This window comes from Leucopleurus acutus, assembly GCF_964270905.1.
Source record: "Leucopleurus acutus genome assembly, chromosome: 9".
Classification (NCBI taxonomy): Eukaryota; Metazoa; Chordata; class Mammalia; order Artiodactyla; family Delphinidae; genus Leucopleurus; species Leucopleurus acutus.
The window spans coordinates 23,133,110-23,154,973 of record NC_139144.1 but is presented as its reverse complement, the minus strand read 5'-3'; the positions used below and the strand labels follow the sequence as shown (position 1 = coordinate 23,154,973).

General features: G+C 37.9%; 1 protein-coding gene across 1 annotated transcript in view; it reads right to left on the bottom strand.

The window, feature by feature from the left end:
* FBXL13 (F-box and leucine rich repeat protein 13) overlaps positions 1-21,864 on the bottom strand; it is a gene marked incomplete at both ends in the record, with an annotated part of 183,419 nt that overhangs the window by 112,058 nt on the left and 49,497 nt on the right. Inside the window, 2 exon segments of the mRNA XM_082846252.1 lie at positions 4,710-4,842; positions 7,297-7,392. Coding sequence (XP_082702378.1) covers positions 4,710-4,842; positions 7,297-7,392 — 229 coding nt within the window.

Genomic DNA, 21,864 nt, shown 5'->3' with positions numbered 1-21,864 from the left:
ACTGTGCAAGGATACAGAGCACTCTAAATGTTACCTTTAGTCATGGCTGCCTCACATCAGAACTTCCAGAAACAGACACTAAAAGAATAGTATGTGCTTTTTCTCCTGAAACACTTATGAGGGCAGGTGATAATCTTTGGGTCATGTCAGTTAATTCTATTAATATGTATAGGAAACCAAGAGAGTGGGAAGCTGGAACAATTGCTGGAGCTGGTGGTTCAGGAAATGACACTGGATTGTAAGGTTCTAACCACTATGCGCATTTTATCAATGGTTTGGGTCAGGGTGGAGACTTAGAAATACTGGTTCTCAGTGCAAATTCTCACATTGTTCAACATGAGGTATTGAAGGTAGCTGTTAAGTTTAAAGTGTTACCAGAGAGATGTAATAAATTCACTTATTGTTGATGAGCACTCAGAGTGGAATATTAAATAAAACATCCAAGATTTGATGGTGGAGAATGCCAGGTGGGACCTCAGTGGAAGACAGAGGCACACAGTGGGAATGTGAGGGTTCTGGAAAGAAATAAGGGCATTAAATCTGATTCAGAGAAAGGGCCCAAGTTAATCTCTGGTTTAATTTTTGGAGGCTAGCTGGGAATTTTATTGGTTTATTTTTATATTCAGGATCATTCCCAGGGATCTATTTGAAAATAAAGCTCTGGAACACATCATGATAGAAATTGATCCAGACCATCCAAAAGTAAGTCATTTAGAATTGCTAATATCTCCCAGGGCCAAAATTTAAATACATTTTTTTTTTTTTTTTTTTTTTTTTTTTTGCGATACACGGGCCTCTCACTGTTGTGGCCTCTCCCATTGCGGAGCACACGCTCCGGACGCGCAGGCTCAGCGGCCATGGCTCACGGGCCCAGCCGCACCGCGGCATGTGGGATCTTCCCGGACCGGGTCATGAACCCATGTCCCCTGCATCGGCAGGCGGACTCTCAACCACTGCACCACCAGGGAAGCCCTAAATACATTTTTTAAAAGCTTAAAATTTGCTCTTTTTTTGTATCAGAGTTTATATTTTTTCAGGGAAGCATAGTTGATCAGTGATGGAATTAATAATTAGATACCTCCTCTTCTGCTAATTTCTTTTTTTAATTAATTTTTATTGGAATAGACTTGATTTATAATGTTATGTTAGTTTCTGCTATACAGTAAAGTGAATCACTTATACATATACATATATCCACCCTTTCTGCCAACTTCATACTTGATTGATTAATAACTTGCCTTTGCAACTTCCTTCTGTTCAGTAGGTGATGAAATTCAGGAGATTTTTTTAAAAGTATATTTTATGGTAGTCAAAAATAATACAATCCTGAGATCTACATATTTGAACATATATGTTTAAATATCACTTGAGTTTTTATCCAAATACCCAAGTGTTTTTTTTTTCAACTAGTTCTAAGATTCTTAGAAGTAAGAATAAGATTTAATACAAGCTGAGTTGTATTAAATAAGTAATACAGTAAATAAGATTTACTACAAGCTGAAGTAAATAAGATTTACTACAAGCTGAGTTCTTCTGAGTCCTAAGCCTGAGTCAACTCTGACCTAATTCTTGATTATTTGGGAAAGATATTTAACATTAAACAGTTCAGATTATTCGTTTACTAACCATCCCCTCCTCTGGAGTTTACGCCCTGGATCAATTAACGTCTGTTTCTGAGAAATCTGAACAAGTCTCCTGCTCTAGCAAATAGAAGCAATTCAGTAATGAGAATCTACTTGTCTAAATTCTGTGAGATGTTGGGGCTTCTTTCTGCCGCAGGTGGAGTGTTGGTGAATGATGGGGAAATGTAATATGTATCAGTCAACAGTGTAACAAGGGAACTCCTATAAGACCATGAGCTGCCTTTTCAGCAGAAACTCTGCACACCAGAAGGGAGTGGCGTGATATTTTTAAAATGATAAAAGGAAAAAGAATAATCTACTCAAGGCTATCATTCAGATTCAAAGAAAAGATCAAGAGTTTTATAGACAAGCAAAAGCTGAAAGAAACTGGGTTTACAAGAAATGTTAAAGGGACTTCACTAAGTGGAAAAGAAAAGGCCACAACTAGAAATATGAAAATTACAAAAGGAAGAAAATCTCATTGGTAAAGGCAAATATACAGTAAGGATAGCACATCAACCACTTATAAAGCTAGTAGGAAGTTTAAAAGACAAAAGTAGTAAAGTCATCTATATCAACAATAAGTAGTTAAGACATGCACGAAACGAAAGATGTAAACTATGATGTCAAAAACAAACTTGGAGGGAGTAAAAATGCAGGATTGTTAAAATGCATTCAAACTTAAGAGATTACGAACTTAAAATAATCAACTATGTATAAAGATTGCTGTATATACACCTAATGGTAAGCACAAACCAAAAATTTATAATAGATACACACACACAAAAAGAGAAAAAAAATCCAAACAAAACACTAAAGGTAGTCACCAAATCACAAGGAGAGAGAGCAAAAGAAGAAAAAAATAACAAATTGGTTTAAGATGGCAGACTAAGCATGTTTCAGTTTTCCTCTCCTACCCAAATTACAAGAAATAATGATTTTTAATCTATAATATCCTTGGAAAACAAAAAGGAATGGTCTTGGTGGATCAGAAATTAATAGTTCCTAAAAATCCAAAGGCAGACATGACCAGATTGGATGAGGAACATGCATAAGATGGCTGCTGTAAAAGATGGAGCAGCATTATGTCTTTATGAAGGGTGTGTCCCAGAAATTAAAAGATATAATAATATTAACACCATTCTCATTAAAAATATGAGAAAAGGACTCAAGAACAAGACAAGATGGCTGCACATCCTTGCTACTGAAAAAAGACGTAAAAGATACAAGAATAGGAATGAATGGAAATAGAACTGTTAGTATTTCCAGATGACATGACAGTCTACCTAGAAAACCTAAAAGATTCAACCAACAAACTTAAAACCAAGAAGATAGTTTAATACGTGATCAGGTAAAATAACATCATATATAAAGCTACTGCTTTCTTCAGCACCAGCAATAACCAATTAGAATTATTCCATTTTGTGTTTTTTCTTCTTTCAATTAAAAAAATATTACAGGGCTTCCCTGGTGGCACAGTGGTTGGGAGTCCGCCTGCCAATGCAGGGGACACGGGTTCGTGCCCCGGTCCGGGAGGATCCCACATGCCACGGAGCGGCTGGGCCTGTGGGCCATGGCCGCTGAGCCTGCGTGTCTGGAGCCTGTGCTCCGCGAAGGGAGAGACCACAACAGTGAGAGGCTCGCGTACCGCAAAAAAAAAAAAAAAAAAAATTACAGATAACAGTTGAAACCCCTTGTGAACCTCTTCCCCATTTCATTCAACCCTCTCCACCTTAGAGGTAACCACTATCTTGCATTTGAGGCCTTTGATTCCCATGCAAGCTTTTTATATTTTACTGGGTGTGTGTGTGTATGTACAAGTGCCCTTGAATATATAGTATTGAAATTATTTCCAAATATAAAGTGGTATGGTATGGTATGATTTTACACATTGAAAAGTTGTATACAAATGGTATTAGATTATGTATATCATTCTGCAACTTGTTTTTGCCCATTAATATCTTTAGACTCATCCATGTTGATATTTACATGTGTTTATGGCATTCTTTCTCATTATCTGAAGTCAACATGGATGTGTACTTTTTGAAATCTATTTTTTCTCTCATTTCCAGAAATACATATGGAAACTTAAAAATGTACCTCAAAGGACATATGGGTTAATGCAATGTGTTAACCCATATGTCCCCCCAAAATTCACATGTTGGAATCCTAACCCCCAATGTGATGGTATTAGGAGGTGGGGCCTTTGGGATGTAATTAAGGTGGAACTCTCATGAATAGGATTAGTGCCCTTACACAAGGAATTCCAGAGAGTGCTCTCTTCTGCTCTCTACCATGTGAGGATACAGGGAGAAGACAAAAGTCCACGACCCAGAACAAGGCCCTCACTAGAGCCCAACCACGTTGGCACCCTGATCTTGGACTTCCAGCCTCTAGAGCTATGAGAAATAAGTTTTTGTGGTTTATAAGCCACCCAGCCAAAATGGAACTTTATTATAGCAGCCTGAACTAAGACAATTAAATACAGACTTCACAAAACAGCTTGGAAAAAACTGGAAATAACCTCAATGTCCATCAATAGGAAGAAAGTTAAATAAGTTACAGTATAGCCATAGTATGGGAAAATAACTTTGTAGTTCTATATGTACTGACATGAAAAGATTTCCAAGACATAATAGAAAATATAAGACAGTATGATCCCTTTAATGTTAAAAATTAAAATTGTTTATTTTTAATCACAAATACGTAAATGTATTTTAGAAAAACAGAAAGACTGATAATGTTGAGTACCATGGGGTAAGTGAATGGGTTTGAGGGAGATGAAGGTAGATTTCTGCTTCTACTGTCTGTTGTTAGAATTTCTTTAATGAGAAGTTCTTATATTGTATTTTATTAGTGGATAAACTAATGACATATAGATAGAAAAATGTTAGACAAAAAAAAAAAAAAAAGCAGTCAATAAGAATGACCAAAGGACCAACTCCCAGGGCATACACTCCAGCAAGAGCTGGCTATGTTATAGGACTTTTAAATAGTTTTAATAGGCATTCTTATGGCCTAAGGCGGTAATTGAAGTTTCCATTTTAAAATACAGGAAAGCAAGACAAACAGTTGTAATGAACATACTTACTGATCTCAAAGTTTTCAATCGGAGAACACAACGACGAAAATTCAAGCACAGCACATTTAGACGCCATCTTTGCAAAGTAGACACTATGTGCTTATCTGTGATTATATTTTTTACTGTGGAAAAATCAATCTAAAAAGGATAAACAAAAACATTAAGAAATGAGAGAGATCTTTTGCATGTAAAACCTTAAAAATATTTTTAAAGCATCAAAGAACTAAAATTTCTTCATCTCACCACTCATTTTTTTTGGGGGGGTTGGGTTTTTTGTGGTCATTCCCAGGTTTAATTGCAAATAGATTTTTTTTTCATGGTCATTCCTAGGTTTAATTAAAAACAGATTCTAAATGTCCAGTCCAGGTTGACAGCTGGGAGGGCAGGGGTCTCACATCCACCCGTCAACAGAGTCAACTGTCTTAGAGTGGCCTGGATGCCCCCCTGTAATTCCAGGTGAGCCCCAAGGCTTCCCCCTTCTTCAATGTCAGTGAACTCTCCTGGGTTCATCATTAATGTGTGCCTGCTTCTTTTTTCATGAGCACAAACTATACATTGAGTCCTTGACTATAGGAAAGACAGTTTAGAGTGTGTGGTCTATAATGGCCTTTTCATAACTCATAACTTGGAGGGGGTAGTTCTAGAGAAAAGGAAAGATGACCTGAGTGTACCTTGCTGATTATATGTAAAATTGAAGAGCACAGAGGTTTAGTGAGCTCCGAATGGCCAGGGCTGGTTGATAAACGATAACATAGTATTTTTTACATTGAAGTATAGTTGATAACAATAACATAGTATTAATACTGTCTTTCAGCTAAAAGGTTAAGTATATGAACATTCACTTTCTCATTGCCTTCTGAACAAAACTATTCTTTGTGCTAAAATGTTTGTTATAGTTGCGCCACATTTGAGCACTCACAAAGGAAAAACTAACTGCAAATGAAGGACAACACATAATTGAGGAAAGAGAAATTTGCTGAACATAAAGCAGCTTAACTTCCAATCCTGGCTTTGTTCTTCACTGCCATATGCTCATATTTTCTTCATCTTTACCCAATGAAGTCTTGGCAGAAGTGCTGGCTTTTTCTGCCATTTTTCTGCAAGATTTGTCCTGATTTTAATATTGTACATGTTCTTTCTCTTCCAGATCATTTGGATTTATTTATTTTTCTTCTTTATGGGTTTTCCAAAGGAAAAAGTAACACCTAATCTGTCACATAAGTAAGAGATTTATTCCTTTAAATCAGTGGTTCTTAGTGTGGTCCTGGGACCAGCAGCATCAGCATCATCCAGGAACTTGTTGGAAATGCAAATTCTCAAGCCCCACCCCAGACCTACTAAGTCAGAAACTCTGGGGGTGGCAACCATCAGTCTGTCTTAACAATCCCTTCAGATGATTCTAATGCATTCTAAAGCTTAAGAATCACTGCCTTGAACTAAAAATACATCTAAGACAGGAATACTAAATTTGGTAGCTAAGAGGGGTTAACTAAGATGGAAGCACATTTTCTTATTGCCATTGCTGCATAAGATGAGAGTAGAGCAGTATAGCCAAGAATGGGATGGTGTTCTGATGAGATGTAAAGATTCTGAGTTGACTTATGGAGCCTAGATTCCCTGTACCTTGTCAACTCCTCTTAGTTTCTTTGTCAAAGTTTCTGCAGAATGGCCCTGACCACCTATTCATAGATCAGTCTGAGCACATGATATCACTTGTCCTCCAATCAATAGCAATTAAGGAGGGGTGGTGAAGCCAGCTATTTACTGGACTTAGGCAACAAGGAAAATGTTACTACTCCAACATTTGTTGATGGCATAAATGGTCACAGTTGTTAAGATTAAAGCAATCATCCAAGAGAAAGAAAAGAAAGGTCATCAGGGATAACACATGCTTATTTTCTGTTGTTGGCTAAGACCTACCACCCAATGTCTCTTTGGAATGAAAAATATAAGCTTGTTCTGGTTGATGAGAATAGTATAAAAATAGTGCAATGACAAGAACAATACAGAGGCATGAGCCTAGGAGTCCGCATTAGAAAATTCCTGAGTGTGTGTGTGTACATGTGCATGCAAATACACTAAGAATTATCAAACAAGCTTTGCGTACATGTATATTTTAGCCCTATTTCATGCTCAGTAATTTTTTTTCCTTTACTCCATATTTTGTGCTGCTTTGTTGTATTTTTTGAACCAACAATAATAGCTAATATTTACTGAGTGCTGCCTACATGCCAGGCTCTACAGTAAGCACCTTGCTTGCATTTTCTCAATATATCTCTGGAGCTCCTTGAGTAAGGCAATGTTAAGCCTAACTCAGATATAATGGAGCTTTGTTTCAATCCAAAAATAATATTCAATTTCTTTCTACTAGTTAAATTAGAAAATACTCATATTGAATCTCTTCAAATAACATTTTTTTATCTTGTCCTTCAGGCTTGTGCCTGGACAAAAGAGAAACAAATGCACCTACTTTTTGTGGCCCCATGTTGTGGAGCAGGGAAGAAGGTATTCCCCATTACAGGTGGCTTTATAGCGGTATGTTCTCCTTTGAGAACTAGAATAAAGACATAGCTTCAGGTCGTGTCTACTTACACCATTCCACAATGAGCTCATTTGTGTCATCAACAACCAGGAGCGATTAACTTGACCACATATTACCACATCTCTTAAACTGAGGTAGGAGAAAATCTAAACACAAAAACATTCACGATTTTGAAAAAATATGTGAATTTTGATCTAACTCTTCAATTTACCATTTTGTGTGAGTGTGTGTGTGTGTGTGTGTGTGTGTGTGTGTTAATGGTAATGTAATCCATATATTGTGGTATCAGGGGTTTATGTGCTTGAATTTTATCTGAAGGTAGGAATTTTATCTAGAGTTCTAGAACTTATCTGATGCTGCCTTTGATATAATGTGATCAAATTGATAGTTGCAGAAGGATGGTGAGGAAGATAGGTAGATTTATTTTTTTTTCTGAATTAAAGTGGTATTCTGCTAGAAAGTGAATAATTTTCCTAAATAATAGCTGGTACTACATAGAAGGCATTCAATAATTATTTTCTGAACTGGATTCTTTTTAAAGTTATAGGATTCCTGGGAAAGATCAATAAACCCACTTTGGCTTCTATTTCTAGAAAAATGGTAGACTAGAAAATCTGGAAATCCTCTTGATACAAAACATCAGTAAATGCTAAAACAAACATTTTTTAAAATATTTCCTTTTTAAATTTTTTAAAATTTCAGCTTTATTGAGGTATATTGACATAAAATTATAAGATATTTAAAGTGTACATCATAGTGAGTTGATTTATGTATACATTGTAAAAGGATTCCCCATCTAGTTAAATTAAACATATCCCATGTCTCACATACTTATCTTTATTTATTTTTATGAGAACATTTAAGTTCTACTCTGTTAGCAAATTTCAATTATACAACACAGTGTTATCAACCATAGTCATTATTTAGATGACTTTAGATTACTTTTAATCTAAAGTGTATTAGATTATTTATCTCCATGTATTACTTTAGATTCTCAGACCTTATTCATCTTATAGCTGAAAGTTGATATCCTTTTTCCAAACTCCCTATTTCCCCTACCCCATAACCCCTAATAATCAGTTTTCTACTCTCTAAAACAAACATTTGTTTTTAAAAAATAATTGAGTTTTCAAGAAAGTAAGGAAAATATCCAGGGCCCCAGTCTTTGTAAACCCAGACACACAATAAGATATCCACGCCATAGTTGCTTGGGATGGGAGAACAGTGGAGGTGGTTGCTGCTTTTCATAACAAATAGGTTCAGATTTTACTGGCCATGCAGGGACAGAAAAAGTTACCAGGCTTATACAAAGCTGGAGATCATAACTGAGTCAGAGAGAGAAAGAGAAGGAGACAGAGAAAGGGAGAGAGACAGAGAAATCCAGGATTATAAAAAAGAGATGTAAAAACAAAATAAAAAACTGCTGTTGACAAGACAAAAACTGAAGTACCTAGCCTGGGATGAAAAAAATTTCCCAAAGAATTTGTAACCAAAGACCACTTACTGTGTGCATTGGAATTTGAATTTTATTATTTGTGGGATCTAACTTGAATTTATTACCTTTGTAATTGTATTTGATACATTAACATGAAAAGAGTTTCCAACTTGGTAGTAACTATGGGGCATTTGGCAGAAATAAATACCCTCTCTCTAAAGAAACACACCCTCAAACCTGGCCTTGTAGAATTCGTACAGATTAAGCCATAGCAAAATGAGCTCTCAATAAAAATTACAAAACACAGGAAGGAAAAAAAGTCCAACAAGAGTGAACAACAGTAAAACAATAACTTCATGAATAAAATTGTCAGTAATCATGAAAACATTAAGGTGATGAAGACAAAAAAATTCTTGAGAAAAGCTGTTGTTGAAAAAGGACTGGGCAGATTTATAAAGAAACCAAATAAAATTCATGGCAATTAAAAACATAATGATTGAAACTAAAAACTCAACAGATGAGTTAAATAGCAGAAGAAACCCAGCTAATACAAGGAATAGCAAACTGGATTATGTATAATGAAATTACACAGGATAAAGCACAGAGAGATAAAGAGATGGAAAATATAAAGGAGGTTAAGAGACACATTATATAACATAAAAAGGTCCAATATTCTATATATCTTTATAGAGTTTCCAGAAGGAAGGAACAGAGCAAATGGAATCAAAGCAAAACTCAAAAATAGGGCTTCCCTGGTGGCACAGTGGTTGAGAGTCCACCTGCCGATGCAGGGGACACGGGTTCGTGCCCCGGTCCGGGAAGATCCCACATGCCGCGGAGCGGCTGGGCCCGTGAGCCATGGCCGCTGAGCCTGCGCATCCGGAGCCTGTGCTCCGCAACGGGAGAGGCCACAACAGTGAGAGGCCTGCGTACCACAAAAAAAAAAAAAAAAAAACCATATTACAGACAAAAATGCTTTAGAACTGATGAAAAGCAACAATTCTCAGATTTAAGAAGCACAAGAAATCCCAAACAGGATAATCAAGATACCATGGGTTTGTAGTGAAATTGCAAAAGGCCATAAGCAAAGGAAAACCTTAAATGCAACTGGAGACAGATTACCCACAAAAGAATGTCACTTAGCAGTCGCAGAAAGCATAGTCAGCAGAAAATACTTACCAATCTCAGATACCACATGCAAGTAAATTACAACTCAAGGATGAGTATTAAGTAAAGACACTCTACGACAAAGACTGAGAGAGTTTGCCTCCAATACACCCATCACAAAACAACTTCTAAAGGACGTTGAAATCAGAGGAAAGGAGTGAGATGAAATAGTAACGATGGGCAAAGAAATTTAATAAGCATAAGGGTAAACCCAGCAACCTTATAAAAACATATAAGGATGATGACACGTGGGAGTACAAAAAACAAGGGACAAAACCGCTAGAATATATTCATACTCTAAGACTGGAGAAAGTAATCAGAGTTAAAATGTTCTAAATTCCATTAATGAGTCAGGAAGAAAGTATAGCTATTAATTTACTTTAGGCTTTATTAAGGTAAATGCACATGTCAAAAATATTTAAGAGAAGCCACCGAAATAATAGAATGGATATCTTCTAACACATGAAAATGGGGACAAGGCGGTAGCTTTTAAAATTCAATAAATAAAGGCAGGAAAGGACAAAACAAGTACATAAAATAGAATAAATGGTATAAAATAAGATGAGAAAAATGAATCTAAGTATATCTAGCAATAATAAATTTAACAAAATTCACTGCTTGGAAGACAAAGATTATCCCTAATAATGCTTTCGCTTTAAAGTTTTCCCCTCTGATATCAATGTAGCTATCAAATTTCCTTTCAGTTGTGTTCATCTTGTTCAGTATTGTATTTTAGGTGGATTTTAAAAATTTGTCTGATAAAGAAGGTCACTACATTATAATTAAAGAAAACAATACAAATAATTTACTAAAGATATATAACAATTCTAAATGAAAGTATCCAGTAATAGAGCTGCAAAGATACAAAGGAGAAATTGACAAATCCACAATCATCATGAAAGGTTGTATCAGAACTCTCAATTGTTGATAAATCAGTGTGAGGAAATAAAAATCTTTCCTGGATATCTCAGTGCTCCTGAGGAAAAAGCTCTAGCCTCTGGAGACAGAAATCTATATGATAAAAAGATAATGTTTTGTCTTCACTTCCTCTATAAACATTTTACTTTCCACATACTATGGAGATTAGATCTGTAGCTTTCTGTCTAGTTAATTTCTCTGATCTAAAAGGATAATAAAACTTCTCTTGTCTCCCCAAGAAGGTCAAATGTGTATAATCTGGCCTAGTTCCTTCCCTAGGTTAAGCTCCCAAGATGTCAGGAAGATCCCTAATAATTTACATTCAAGGAGATATGTGTCGCAGGACCTGGGAGACATCTATAGATCATGAAAACTAGAGACACTGGTGCTTATCTGGCCCTTGGAGAGATGTATTTACAAGGAGTCCTACCTCCCTCTTTTACTTATAAGGACCCTTGTGATTACATTGGATCCACCCAGATAAACAAGGATAATCTCACCATCTCAAGATCTTTAACTTGAGTCTGCAAAGACTCTTGCCATGTATTCACAGGTTCTGAGGATTGGGGTGGGGGTGGGGGGCACCCCCATAGGATAGGGGTGCCTATCAAACTATGTAAGGAAATGATAAACACTAAATTTAAGAGAGCAGTTAATTTTTTTAAAGATCTTTATTGGAGTATAATTGCTTTACAATGTTGTGTTCGTTTCTGCTATATCACAGAGTGAGTCAGCTATACATATACATATATCCCCATATCTCCTCCCTCTTGCATCTTCCTCCCACCCCCCCATCCCACCACTCTAGGTGGTCACAAAGCACCGAGCTGATCTCCCTGTGCTATGTGGCTGCTTCCCACTAGCTATTTTACATTTGGTAGTGTATATATGTCCATGCCACTCTCTCACTTCATCCCAGCTTACCCTTCCCCCTCCCTGTGTCCTCAAGTCCATTCTCTACATCTGTGTCTTTATTCCTGTCCTGCCCCTATGTTCTCCAGAACCTTTTTTTTTTTTTTTAGATTCCATATATATGTGTTAGCATGCAGTATTTGTTTTTCTCTTTCTGACTTACTCTGTATGACAGACTCTAGGTCCATCCACCTCACTACAAATAACTCAATTTCATTTCTTTTTATGGCTGAGTAATATTCCATTGTATATATGTGCCACATCTTCTTTATGCATTCTTCTGTCGATGGACACTTAGGTTGCTTCCATATCCTGGTTATTGTAGATAGAGCTGCAATGAACATTGTGGTACATGACTCTTTTTGAATTATGATCTTCTCAGGGTATATGCCCAGTAGTGGGATTGCTAGGTCATATGGTAGTTCTATTTTTAGCTTTTTAAGGAACCTCCATACTCTTCTCCATAGTGGCTGTATCAATTTACATTCCCACCAACAGTGCAAGAGAGTTCCCTTTTCTCCACACCCTCTCCAGCATTTACTGTTGGCAGATTTTTTGATGATGGCCATTCTGACCATTGTGAGGTGATACCTCATTGTAGTTTTGATTTGCATTTCTCTAATGATTAGTGATGTTGAGCATCCTTTCATGTGTTTGTTGGCAGTCTGTATATCTTCTTTGGAGAAATGTCTATTTACATCTTCTGCCCATTTTGGGATTGGGTTGTTTGTTTTTCTGGTATGGAGCTGCATGAGCTGCTGCTGCTTGTATATTTTAGAGATTAATCCTTTGTCAGTTGCTTCATTTGCAAATATTTTCTCCCATTCTGAGGGTTGCCTTTTCGTCTTGTTTATAGTTTCCCTTGCTTTGCAAAAGCTTTTAAGTTTCATTAGGTCCCATTTGTTTATTTTTGTTTCCATTGCTCTAGGAGGTGGGTCAAGAAGGATCGTGGTGTGATTTATGTCATAGAGTGTTTTTCCTATGTTTTCCTCTAAGAGTTTTATAGTGTCTGGCCTTACATTTAGGTCTTTAATCCATTTTGAGTTTATTTTTGTGTATGGTGTGTAAGAGAGCAGTTACTTCTGAGGGAGGGGGAAAAATGCACTTAGAGCGGCTTTAATTGTATTTGTTAAGTTTTATTTCTTAAACTGAGTAGTGATTACACAGGTGTTCATTATATTATATTTCTTTGCATGCCTAAAATATTTTATTTTAAAAACCTCACTTTTGAATAAAGTACCCAGGAATAAATTTAAGGAGGTGGAAGACTAGTACACTGAAATTTCTTTCTTTACTGAAAGAAATTAAAGAAGACCTAAATAAATGGAAATATATCCCAAGTTAATAGATTGGAAGACATAACAGCAATAACAATAAAAGAAATTTAATCAGACTTTGAAATCTGCCTATGAATAAACACCAAAAACAAACAAACCCACAGGCTCAAAGAGTTTACAAGACTATTCTATCAAATATCCAAGGAATAGGTAATACTAACACGAATAGTATTAAGATGTCAATACTACCGAAAGTGATCTACAAATTCAGTATAACCCCTATCAAAATGCCAGTGGTCCTTTTTTTTCCCAGAAACACAGAAAAGCCAATCCTCAAATTCATATGGAACTGCAAGGGGCCCCAAGTAGCTAAAACAATTTTGGAAAAGAAAATCAAATTTAAAGGAGACACACTTCCCAATTTTGAAACTTATTACAAAGCTACAGTAATCAAAACTGCATGGTGCTGGCATAAGGATAGGTAAATATACTGTTGTAGTAGAATTAAGAGTATAAAAATAAACCAAGGCTTCCCTGGTGGCGCAGTGGTTGAGAGTCCGCCTGCCGATGCAGAGGACGCGGGTTCGTGCCCCGGTCTGGGAAGATCCCACATGCCGCGGAGCGGCTGGGCCCGTAAGCCATGGCCGCTGAGCCTGCGCGTCTGGAGCCTGTGCTCCGCAACGGGAGAGGCCACAACAGTGAGAGGCCCGTGTACCGCAAAAATAAATAAATAAATAAACCAATACATCTATGGTCAATTGATTTTTGCAAGGATGCCAAGAACATTCAGTGTGGCAGGAACAGTCTCTTCAATAAACAGTGCTGGGACAACTGGATATCAAAATGCAGAAGAATAAATTTTGGACCTCCTACCTCACATCATACACAAGATTTACTCAAAATGGATCAATAACCTAAATATAAGGCTAAAATCTATAAAACTCTTAGAAGAGAAAATAGGGGTAAATCTCCATGACCTTGGGCTTGGCAATGGACTCTTAGATATGACAACAAAAGCATGAGCAATAAAGGAAAAAATAAGTTAGGATTCATCAAAGTTTAAAACTTCTGTGCATCAAATGACTTTATCAGAAAGTAAAAACTCTACCTTTTGTCTGTATGTGCTGCAAAGGGGAAAATGTGCCACAAATTGTCAGTCATTGAAATGGCCTAGAAGTACTGGAAAGGTATTATGGTCAATCAGATGGCCTGAAAAGTGTACCTGTACAGTTTTGCACATATACTGTACTTGAGGAAGTATTATAATAGACAGGGTTTATGCTCAGGGGTAAAAGCAACCTAGAAAAGAGAAGTAGCAGCACAGAATAGCAGTAAAGTGTAGGGCCAAATTTCTGAGACTCTAAGCAATGTGAGAACAAGTGACTTGTGTAAGAGTTGGGTAAGAACAACTTGGGGTAAGAGGGGGCCAGAAAGCAAAGCCCTAAGGGTAGCAAACTGTAATAGAACTAATGAAGACATAAAGTCACTGAAGAGAGCACCTCTGAGTCTCCTCAACACACAGGGAAATGGACATGCCACTGCTCAGGGTGGATTGAGCCTTTATTCCAGAGTCACTGCTACTCCTTGGAAGGTTACTGTCTTAGTTTCCCAAGGCTGCTGTAACAGATTATCACAAACTGTGTGGCTCAAAACAACAGAAAAGGGTACAAGTCTGAGATGACAGTGTTGGCAGGGCCATGCTCCCTCTGAAGGCTCTAGAGGTGGCTCCCGCCTTGCCTCTTACTAGCTTCTGCTGTTTGCTGGCATTCCTTGGCATTCCTTGGCTCATAGCTACATCACCACATGGCCTTCTTCCCTCCTGTGTGTTTCTGTGTATCTGAATCTCCCTCTCCTTTCTTTTATGAAGAAACCAGTCATTAGATTTAAGACCCACCCTAATCCAGTGTGATGTTATCTTAGCTAATTACATCTATTTTCAAACAATTTTGGAGCGATTTTGAATTTTGAATTTTGGAGCAATACTACTCATTTCAATTACCTAACTTCCCTGAGTCCATTTCCACATCTGCAAAATGAGGGTCTTTGATGAGCAAATCTCCCAAAGCCTCTTCCATACTGAAAATTTTATGATTACTGTTGTGATTCATGGCCAGATAGTTAAAACTAGACTTCTAATTGTATTGCCATTGTGTAATCTTTAATGTTAAGTTTAAAAGGTTGATTTTTCCCATATCATGTAATTAAATTACTTTTAAATGAGAAATCTAACAGAATATTATTTATAACCAAAAGAAAGTCCATTTCTAACTGGATTGTACCCATCATCCAGGTGCAAATTCTTGCATAAATGGAGACAGACTTTTATATGAAAGGCATTCCTGCATTCTTGTCTACCTAGTAGAAAAGCAAGGGGCTAATAGAAAAAGACCATATAATGCCATTTCCGATATGTGGTATTAATTTATTCACTAGTTCATTTAACACTTATTGTTAAGCACCTGCTCTATGACAATCATACCTCACTAATTCTATAGAACATTACCCAGAAATATTTAAGAGGCAGGTTTTCCACATCTCAGTGTGGAATAAATTTTTGTAAAGAATTTAAGTGCGATTACCATAAACTTACACTTTCTCCTAGGGAGTCATGCCATTGTTGTGCAATATATATTGAGAGTTCTAAAACATTCATATGCGTTTATACTTGGAAAAATGGAAAATAACTCCACAAGGAACACGGGCTGTTGCCAACATGGAAACCTGGGAAGAACATCAGGGCAGGTAAGTGTGGATTTCTAATTCAATTCCATAGAAAATTACTGTGTGGTTATTCTATGCACGGGATTCTAACAACAACAGCAAAAAAAACTGACAAGATGTGACAGAGAATAAAAAGCAAAGTTTTAAGAAAACTTAATACCATAAACTATATATAAGTATCAAGTGTGAGGCTATTCAGTCTTCCCATTTAATATGTATCAGTCAGTACCCACTATGTGCCAGGTGGAGTGGGATCTTTAGGAGAAGAAAGAACATCTAGTGGTCGTGAAAACACAGTGAGGCGAGCTAGAGAAATGAAAGCCCATATCACAAGGGAATTGGAGGGATGTAACAAAGAAGACAAAATAGGAGAGAAGAACCTTGCACCCCTAGTAGGGGGAGAACAAAAGAAAAAGAATTCACAAGTTCAAGGAAGCCTGCTCTGCCCCTAAGCAGTCACAACAGGTGCTGGTGGTATATGATCCCAGCTAAGGAATATGGCAGCAGCTGGAAGAAAAGTCTACCTTTCACACTTAATGCCCACTCCTCACTCCTCCTGACTCATGTGGTAATGAATGACACTTGCAAGAGACCAGGAATGGTTCCTGGGATGGGGAGACTATGAAATGCTGACAGTAAGCTGAAGCACCAGGTGTACAACAGATATTTTCATTTTGACCTCAAATGATAGAACTAGGATCCCTGGGAGGAAATCAATAGCTGACAGATTTCAGCTTTATGTAAGGAAAGTCCTCTAGGCTAGTCCCTTCTAGCACAAAGACTCTATGATTTTAGGATTTTGTAATTCTCTGCTCTCCCAAGCAAGCAAGTTCCAAAAGAAAAGAATGTATATTGGTCATGGTGAGAATTAAATATATTCTCTAACCCTCTGTGGTGTTCGATTGGTATTGGAACACATATCAGCACTTGTGTTCAACATAAGAGCAGGGAGAAGGATCAAGGAAGAGCTAAAGTGAAGTGGGCTGACTAGGAAGGATGTCTGCTCACTGACTATGATAGAACATTGAGTGTGTTACCGAGGAATTACTGACTTGGGGTAGAGGAGCCTGTTGGAAGAGATGAACTTTAAGTTCCTCCTAGACGAAGATTCTGTTATTCTAAGATTTTGTAATTCCTTGCTTTCCAAAACAAGCCAGCTCTTAAAAAAAAAGAACTTCATGAGAATTAAATCTATTCTCTAGTAACACCAGCACTCCCTACTTATTTGTTAGATTGCCTGGATAGTAATGCATTTCATGTGGGAGTTCTTGCTGTGAGCACAGTGAAAACCAAACAAAAAATAAGTCCAGACACCATTGGCCCTGGAGGGGGAAAATGTTACAGTATAAATCTTCTAAATCAGACACAATTTGTGCATCACAGAATTATGCTACAGTGTGCAACATCAAATAACTGTAGCAAAGCCTCCTGAGCAACTGTATAGCACTCGGTTTACAAAATGTTGTTACGTGCATGCTGGCCAAATCATTCTGCAAGGCCTGTATATTCACGTTGCTTGGTAAAGCTGAAGAGGGATTCCCTTCAGGTCAAGATATCTGTATTTCTCGAGGTTTATAAAAGAGAAAAAGTAGAAATGAGAAAAAGATGCCTGTGAAAGGCTGGTTTCCACTAAGCTAAGTCAGGTACCACTCACTGGTACCTCTACCCAGTGACTGAGTAGGTGAGTCTGTTAGTTCTAAACCAAGAGACCATACCTCAAAGCTGGAGAAATGGAAAAGATCCTTTCTCTTGATGGAAATAAGATATAATAAAAATTAAAGGTTCAGTTTTGGTCCATTACACATAATGTGTCAAAGCCTATATCACAACCTTCAGGCAGGCCTGGTCCTTTGCCCAGGAATAAAAGAACGATGGAGGGATGTGAAAACCCGAACCCTTCCTCTTTCTAAACCTATTGGGTGGGACTAACACAGTAGGCATCTGAGTGGAATGTGAGTAATAGCCACTCCCAGAGGAGGGCATCCATTTAGGAGGGCTACCCAGTGCAGATATTTGAGCTTCAGTGGGGGAGGCGGGCATCCAAGTGAGGCAGAGGTGAGGGGTGAGGGCATGGTGTCAGAGGTGGGGCACCAACAGCATGAGGAAGCTGGCCTGGCACAAGGCTTAGAGCCCAAGTGCACAGGAAAGTGATCTAGTCAAGCAATGGGGACCCCAGGAGAGATAAGGCAGGTGGTCACCCTGGGGGGGGGTGGAGGGGAGATGGAGCTTGGTGGTGTGAGAAGCACATCGATTCTTTTTTTTTTTTTTTGCGGTACACGGGCCTCTCACTGCTGTGGCCTCTCCCGTTGCGGAGCACAGGCTCCAGACGTGCAGGCTCAGCAGCCATGGCTCACGGGCCCAGCCGCTCCGCGGCATGTGGGATCTTCCCGGACCGGGGCACGAACCCGCATCCCCTGCATCAGCAGGCGGACTCTCAACCACTGCGCCGCCAGGGAAGCCCGCACATCGATTCTTGAGATGAGGGACTAGCCTGTGTGGAATGTCAGAACCAGAGGAGTGTAAGGAGGGTGGTACTTGCACAGGAAAGGTGGCCATGACGGTAGGAGATTGGTACATATGGGGAAGAGGTGGATAGATCAAGTAAGTTAAAAGGCTAGGAAATTGGGAGCCGGGTTTCTCCCTCTAGGAGAAGGTAGTTATGAGTGTGGAAAGGAAGAAAACTAGAATGAACCCTGTGGTGTTACACTGGAATTGGGTATTGGTGGAAAATCGTGGTTTTCGATTATATACAACTAGATAAATAGGGGAGGCTAGGAGCAGGAAAATCATCCCCTGAAGCTCATGAAGAGTGGACTCTTGAACCAAATCAAGGTTCTGTTAACAAGAAAGAGGGGAGGGATTGGCTATTAAGCAGCAAACATCTTGCCAGTCCACCACCCAACAGATCGTCAAAGTAGGGAGCAAACACCCTTGGCTTCAGGACGCTTTCACCACCTCTGATTTCCTGGGTCTTACTCACTAACCTATAGTATTTCTAGGTTATTGCTAGACCAGGGGTCAGCAAACATTTTCTAAAAAGGGTCAAAAAGTAAATATTTTGACTTTGTGGGCCAAGAGGAAATGTCCTCAACTCACTGAACAACAAATCACCAAAAGATGAATGGCCTTTTTTTATTTTACATCTGAAAATGTAAAAACTATTTTTAGTTAGACATTCATACAAAAATAGGTGGTGGTGGGCAGGTTTGTCCCATAGGCCACAGTCTGCCACCCTTGCTGTAGACCATCCCCATCCTCAGCACTCCCAAGATGGGGCCCAGCTTGGTGGCTCTTCTGGGACTTAACCTAAAAGAGCTGTGGCAAAATCCCTTGGGGCAAGCCAAATTCTTAACCCTATTTGTTTCTTGTCACCCCTGTCCTGAGGGCAACCTGTGTCCTGAAACACTCATTTCATCAGAACAAATAGAGCCAAATTTAGGGGCAAGAAATGAAAACTCCCCAAAGATCTTTTTTGGCAACACTGCTTTGCCTCAGAAGGGCCAGTTTTCACAATTCCCAGAGATTAAAAATAGAGTTCTGTTAGAATGTGAATATATTTAAACATTCACTAGTAATCGAGGTCATCATTAGGCAGCTTAGGCATAAGTGCTTTTAAATGTCAGAGTAAACCTCTTGGGTCCATTGACCATTGACTGTCTACCAGTGGGATTGTTTAGTATTGGTTTAGTCATGTTTAGTATTGGTAGGCTCATTCACAAACATTATAGTTCACATCAGCTTTATCCCCATTATACAAATCAGGAAACTGAAGATCAAAGAGATTAAATTACATGCTGTAGATTACACAATGTCGCAGTCAGCTCAGGCTACTATAACAAAATACCGTAGACTGAGTGGCTTGAACAACAGACATTTCTCACAGTTCTGGAGGCTGGGAAGTCCAATATCAAAGTACTGGCAGATTTGGTTCTTGGTAAGGGCTTTTTTCCTGGCTTGTAGACAACTGCCTTCTTGTTGTGTCCTCACATGGTAAAGAAAGGAAGCTCTGGTGTCTCTTCGTCTTCTTCTAAGGGCAGCAATCGCATTATGGGGGTTCTACCCTCATGACCTCTTCTAAACCTAATTATCTCCCCAAGATCCTACTTCCTAACCATCTCATTGGGAGTTAATTCTTCAACGTATGAATTTGGTAGGGGCACAACCATTCAGTCCATAACACACAGTTATCCAGAGCTCAGATTCATACTTTGATTTTCTACATTTAGGATTCATTTCCCTACACAATTTCCACTGAAACTTTACCCCATTCTAGAATGATATATTGTTCTCACCTGACTGCCACCTGCCTAGAATAGAATGAGTCATAAAACACCTTTCAGCATAAATTTTAATCCTCACCATATAACCTCTATTTTGAATATTTTTCCAAAGCCTCATAATTATTAGACATTTTCCAATCATAAACTACTTGACAGTATGAAAAGACTTTCATCATTTTGCTGACAAATTCTCCTAAGAGATATTTGTGTCAAAATTCTGCAAACACCCATTTACTTGAAGAAAAATTTTGTTCGAAAGTAAACCTCAATTGTTTAATGAAGTCATTCTCCTCATCCAAAATCAAAATGGAACTTTGCCAGTACGAGGTCAAGAGTTTTCTGTTCCCTGTTTAAACTAACCATTCCTTTTTGCACAACATCTAATGTCAAAAAATATAACAACACTTTCCCTTCCAAACAGAGGAAAATTTAACCATATCCCATTAGAAATAGAACTCCCAAGAGTAGAACACTTAACAATTAATCTGCTTCCATGGCTAAATTGCATGTTCTATTTAAACTTAATCTTTAAAAAATTTAAATATTATTTCAATTCCTGGACCATTCGTAGCAACTATCTTGTTCTGCTTACCCAAAGTAGGACATTCTAGAGAAGTTATTTTTGTTTTTAATGCAGTATTTCTGATGTATAAAATGGTAGATATTCTCTCATATTCTTCTCATATATATAGAATCTTAAGGGAAAATAATAAATTATTGTGGGTTTTTCACTCTGTATCTTTCTTCTATTTCTCCCTAACTTAAACTTATTCTCAAAGGAGACATATGCTCTCTAGAAGACAGTATCCTAAAAAACATTCTACTATGATTCCCAAATGCCATTAAAAGTCAAAACATTGTTTTGGATATAAGTTCCATATGGGTCTGAACTACGGTTTGGTGGTTATAGCCTGACATTCAAGAGTTAGATCCCAGGGACATATAGACCAATATTTCCACAAGTGTTACTTAAAATATTAAAAAATATTTGGTAGGAAAAAATAATTATGTGACCAAATAAGTTTGGGAAATTCAGATCAAAGCAAAGTAAAATATTATGAAACATTTAAGCATCTAGAGGAAGAAAGAAATTAATAATAAGCACATATCCATTAATCAGATTTAACAAATATTACCCTTTTAGAAACTGAAGTCAAGAACTTTTTTCTTTAGGACCTTCTTTTATCTCCAGAAAGACAGTGACATTAACCATTTACTGTGAACCTCATTTTTGTTTTTTTAATGTAAATTCTCTATTCTCACAGCTTCCAAGATGCCACATTATCCTGGTTTTTCCCTGACTCTCCACCCTGGTTCTCTGCTCTCTCCATTTTTCTATTAGTCTAGGGAAACAATAGGATATATACATATGTATGCGCGCGCGCGCACACACACACACACACACACACACACACACACACACACACACACACACTGTAAGTAATTGGCTCCCACAATTATGGAAGCTGAGAAGTCCAAGATCTGCAGTTGGCAAGCTGGCTATTCAGCCTTCAATGGCTTGGATGATACCCACTCACACTGGGGAGGGCCATCTGCTTTACTCAGTGTACTAATTCAAATGTTAATCTCAACCAAAAACATCCTCACAGACACACCCAGAAATAAGGATTAGCCAAATATCTGGGCACCCCATGGCCCATTCAAGTTGACACATAAAATTAACCATAACAGTCCCCAGTTGGCTCCCCTGCCTTTTCTTAAATCATGGGTATTTCCCAAGGCTCACCCTTTGGCACCAGCAAATTTTTAAAAATTCTCTCCCTGAAAGAGTTTGTTCATTCTTACGGCTTATATGATATTTTATTTATGACAACTACCTAATCAAAATTTTAATGCTAGACTTTCAATAAGAAGGGAAAGAAGCTTGTGTGAAGGTGGAAAGGACAT